The 5,728-nt window shown below is 37.3% G+C and overlaps 1 protein-coding gene across 1 annotated transcript; it reads left to right on the forward strand.

Moving 5' to 3' along the window:
* Positions 1-2,487: 2,487 nt before the first annotated feature.
* LOC307077571 (uncharacterized protein) lies at positions 2,488-5,012 on the forward strand (the record flags this gene model as incomplete). Its single annotated transcript, XM_079739000.1, is given in 2 exon segments — positions 2,488-2,707; positions 2,710-5,012. Coding segments are annotated over 2 exon segments (2,523 nt in total).
* Positions 5,013-5,728: the final 716 nt, after the last annotated feature.

Raw genomic sequence — 5,728 nt, forward strand, 5'->3', positions numbered from 1 at the left:
GATTTAAAACCTTTTCAAACAGTAATTGATATATCAGTAACAGGGTTGACAAAACACATAAGTATGTTGATTATATGTGAAAATAATAATAATAATAAGATGGCCTGAGATGGCACGGCACATTTTTCTGAGAGGTAAGGATATGCTTCATCCAAAAAGGGGCTTAAAGACTTTTAAAACATTACTTTGAAAATCAAACATTAAGAATGGTAAATGGCACGTTTTCGTATAATGACTCTCTTAGCTCGCCTAGTTGGTTCTCTCTGTCCTGTTTCTGCCTGCATGCCTACTTGTCCGCCTGTTTTGGGATTTAACCACAGTTTTTGGTGTTTCTCTTCTGCACCCTTCATCGAATGGCTCTTCCCACTTTGTTTGTTTTTTGTTCCTGTTTTTGTCAACGGCAACATTTTGTGTTCTTGCATTTCCTCCTGAGAAACAGGGGTCGATTTTTTTTTACTATTCGAGCTGAAGCCTTGCCCTGCTTCAAATACATCTTTGGAACTTTACTCTGCTTTTGGGCTCAGATTTCACATACACACCTGACATTTATGTATGTTGCCTACTTAGACCCAACCTAACACCCAGTTTAATCCTGCATGAAACCCATGTGGGCCATTGACATGGGGCCATTATCGAACCCGTGGATATCCCCATACATGGCCCGTTTTTATGTTATGTTTAACATTAATAAATAAAATGTCCATAACAAAACAACAAATTAGAATAAACAGATTCATTTTCAATAATTTAAATCAATGTGTTTAATCTTCAAGGATGATGAGTTTATTGTGTTGAATCCTGGTTCCTTATAGACATTGTCATTTATAGTATTTTATTTAGAAAGAAAAAGAGTGTCAGTTCCCTTTAGATAATTACCCTTTTTCCTACTTCATTTGACTACTTCCTTTTGCTTCATCTATAAACCAATAGACCACACACACAAAGACCATTTCCAACCAGCTTTTATTAATAACACATTATTTTGGTTCGCCATGCGCATTGGGAAAGAGACCAGATTGAGGAAAATAGTTTTTTGCGGAATTTGGATGTTAGTATTATTTTTTAATAATATAAATATGTTCAGTAAGGATTTAACTTAACTTACAGTAAGTATGTACTTGTAACTCAGGTATATTATCTTTCTGCAAAAAGGAAATTAACATATTACCATTTCAAGCATGTTTATTTTTGCCTTTTATGTTAAATTGTAATTCTTAAATGCATTATAAGAAACCGTTGGAGAAGAGAGAGCAAATCAGTTGACAATCATATAGGAGCTATTTTTTTCTGAAATTATATCAAAATCATAGAATGTAGAATTTAGTTTTTCTCTAAAAGCTTGGTTGTGCAACACGTCATGTTTTGGAATTGTGCCAATATTAATTTCATGCTTGGATTGTTCTCAGACTCACCTGAAAGTCACTTGGGATAAATGCGGCCATCTAACTGCCTGAATGAATATATCAAGTAGGCATGCTAGCTCACTAAATATGTGTAGAAGGTAAAGAAGGCCTATTAAATTATGCTTTGTCGATCTGTCCTCTGATGTGGTTTAGTTCTCTGGTTCAATCTCTGCATGCAAAGCAGCGAGCTGAATCAATGGGACACAAGGTGTTATTACTCAGACAACAACGTTTATTCAGATGCATTCAGCCTACATACAGTTTGTTCAAGGGAAGACCACAAACCGGACTTGAAAAGTTTGCATCTTATCTGTTATCTTCAGGGCTAACAGATACGAGTGAAGCAAAACAGACACATGCTCAGAAAAGGCACAGATTGTAAATAGTGAAAATCATACGTAGATGACATAAAATAACACAACTCCAACAGAGAAAGACATCCTTCGTAATAACAAGATATCTGAGTGACAAACATGCAGAATGTCGGTTACAGAAGTAGAGAATGTTCTACTCGGAAAGATAACTCAATATAAATTATAACTTGAACTACTAGTTGACTCATGTAAATGTAAAGCAGGTCTTCTAACTGAATAAAAATAAATGTAAGCAACTCTACCAGAGCAACAGGTACATCATCTCTCATGTTAAAATTGGTTTAAGGCCAGCACCACTTAGCCTGAAAAAAAATAGTTTCTCCTTTGCTTTTTTATATATATTTTTTTATTATGGTTTGAAAATATATTATAGAGGACTATGGCTATGACTCAAATTCATTATATTCCTACAAAAGATTAATTACCATGTGATTATGTTTAACTGAGGCTGTTTACATCATGTAGGCCTACATAAGACATTTTCATGAAATCTCAAACCCATAGCATCAGGATGCTGTGCTTCAATGGCAGTATTTTGATAGCAGATTTGAATGACCGCTGTCTGTGTATCTTGTCTTTTAGGATTGGCAGTTTTAACCTGAGGGATACCTCGGACTGAAAGAAGCGAACAAACAAAGATCCACTTGGTAGGACTTGAAATCCATTGTATTGGAAATTACCAACATCAACAAACTTTTTTGTGCACTTGAATGAAAACGAAAATTGCGATGCCGTTAAGGGGAATTTGTTTTTGTTCATTTGGAATATTATATTTCTTTTTGAACAGTTTTATTTTTCCAACTGCTGGTTACGTGGTGAAGGACTGCAAGATCACACAAAACACACAGGCCATATGTAAGAACAGTTTAAAAGTATTTCCAAAGGAAATTCCAGAAACAGTCACAATTATAGACCTGTCTGGAAACAAAATTTAAAATTAAATAAAAAGGCTTTGGAAAATTTACCAAATCTGTTGCACTTAAATCTGAGACACAACTTGATCTCCAAGATTGAATCTGGCACTTTTGTGGTTCAAATCTCTCTAGAGGTGATGTTTTTAGACAACAATATGCTTTCTAAGCTACAGGATGGTATGTTTGATGGCTTGCTCAATCTCATAGAATTGAATCTGACTTCCAATCAGATCCAAACAGTAGCACCGGCCTCTTTTATGTCTCTGAGCAAGCTTAGGTTTTTGGACCTAGGCCACAACAAACTGCGCCACTTAAAAAACATCTTACAACATACACCACATTTACAAAGCCTATACATTCCAGCAAACAACATTTCCACTTTTCATTCATGGGAGCTGTCAAATAAGTCTACAGAACTTGTTACACTTGATTTGTCTCAGAATGAGCTTATGTTCTTTAGGCTCACTGCAGGTATCTTTCCCAAACTCAAAAGGTTGTACCTTGAGGATAGTATAAAGAATGGTATCGTCTGGGAGGTGAATGACACATCGTACCTTAGAAGTGTGCATAAACTATATATCAGTGGGGTTCGCTCCTCATTACATGGACTGCAGGAAGTGCTAGAGACATGTAACTCCTCACTGAAGTATCTAAAGTTAAACCATATAAATAACAACCTGCAGGTTCTCATCAATATTTCCTGCAAAATCCCAACGCTGAGCTCTTTTGAAATCCGAAATAACGGCATCAAAGATATTAGATTAGACATGCTGCACTTGTGTACTAATCTAAAAATATTGGACTTGGGGATGAATGAGATAACTGACATCTCTGACAATTCATTTCAATCTCTTAGGCAGCTTAAGACTTTAATCATAAAGTCTAACTTTCTCACATCGGTCCCCTATGGCATAAGGAAAACTCAACTCGTAACACTGGATGTCAGCTGCAATAACATCAACGTTCTTGGCTGTGAGGATTTTGCCAATATGACACAGCTCAGACATCTCAGTCTATACAATAATCCTCTCCTGGCTCTCAAGGATTGTGTTTTCAAAGATTTGGTCCATTTAAAAGTCTTAATGTTGCAAAACAGCAGCATTGATAAATTAAACGGCACCTTCAAAAAAAGCACACCGAATCTTGAAAATCTTTCTTTGTTAAACAATCATCTCACTGTTCTAGATCATGGGGAATTTAAAGCCCTGAATTCCCTTAAGAATTTGGCATTAGAAGGGAATAAATTAAAACGACTTAATAATGGGACTTTTTTTGGACTGTCCAGTCTTAGACAACTTACTCTCGGATCAAATGAAATAACGGAAATTACAAACGGTGCTTTTAGCGACTTGAAAGCTTTAAAGACATTGAATTTGCAGAGCAATCACATTAAATATGCATCGGTAGAGTCCATTCCGTATCCACCATTTGCTGAGCTTTCACAACTAGATACATTGTTTATTTCAGCTCAACACAGATCTCATAGGGACAAATTCCCTCAAAACTTTCTGCAAGGCCTTGCAAATCTGTCAATACTCTATATCCAACAAAACCAGCTTAATTCCCTGCACCCACACACCTTCAACTATACTCCTAATTTGAATAGGCTATATTTGTCTCAAAATGCTTTCACAGACATTCCCGACAATTTGTTTTCCCCGATTCAAAAACTAAAAAGGCTTTACATTTCACAAACAAACCTAAGGTCTCTAGATTTTCTGCTCCATGCTAACCTCACAGAGCTGGAGTTATTGCAGGTGGGGAAGAACACATTTTCTGTGATTACAGAGCCAGTGATGCTGTCTCTGTCAGCCCTTGAATACCTGGATTTGCAGGGTAATAGCTTCACCTGTAACTGTGACAACGCGTGGTTCCTTCAATGGGTAATCAACAACAAGCAAACACAAGTGTTTGGTGCGTACAACTTTGAATGCAACTTCCCACCGAACCTCAATGGGAGAAAAATTTTGGAGATTGACGTCCGTTCATGTACGGTCGACATGGGCTTCATCTGTTATATTTCCACGGCATTGGCGGTCATCATGACCATAGCAGTCTCCTTCACCCACCATTTCCTGCGATGGCATCTGGTCTACGCGTACTACCTCATGCTGGCGTTCCTCTACAACTCAAAGAACAAGGACATGGGTGCTCATCGATACGACGCCTTCGTCTCCTACAACGCAAACGACGAGGGCTGGGTGCTGGGGGAGCTGCTGCCCAAGCTGGAGGACGAGCAGGGCTGGAGACTGTGTCTGCACCACCGAGACTTCCAGCCAGGTGAGGAGCCCTACCCTGAACATCCTCCTCACCTCCATTAGCATACATGCTGGCCTACACTATATCGTACATGCCAGTGGATATGCTATTAGATATGCTCATAAACTTGGTAGGGGGCTTTTTCCTGGCTGAGAAGGATTTTTCTTTTTGGCTTTGAATCAATAAATCTTCAACATCAACTCACCTCTTCTCCATGTCAAATATAAAAAATCCAATGTGGCGCTAAACAGGGCGTTAAATTGCAACAGGTTTAGTTTGAAGCCGCACAACACACATATTATTTTATTTAGTTTGAGCCTTTCTGACATGGTTTTTGTGGTGCACGCATACAAATTGAACTATTTGTATTCATTGCAAGGCTGCACTTGCTTTATCTTTTATAATTGCTTTGCAGATTGAAAGATAAACACATTGACGGTAAAAGACAAGTCGTTGCATGGTATAGTTCATTGCAGGAGCAGTTTCAAAAGAGACTAGAGGCACAATACAGAGAATCCTTGCATGTTTTGTTTCTATTTACAGCAATGGTTTCTGCATTTGCTCAGTTTGTTGGTAGGTTTTATATTTTGTGAATCAATGTTTGTTTGTCTCTTAAACTTGTGACCTATATACAGATAATTGGGCAAGAACATACATACATGCTATATAAAACTAGAAAGCTATAAGCGATGGTAAGTTTCCAAATAAGACTTAATAAAATTCTGTAAATCAAAAATCAAACTTTGATATACTGAATATTATGAGTTGTATAGATAAA

This window comes from Pollachius pollachius, assembly GCF_949987615.1.
Source record: "Pollachius pollachius genome assembly, chromosome: 6".
In the NCBI taxonomy this organism is placed as follows: domain Eukaryota; kingdom Metazoa; phylum Chordata; class Actinopteri; order Gadiformes; family Gadidae; genus Pollachius; species Pollachius pollachius.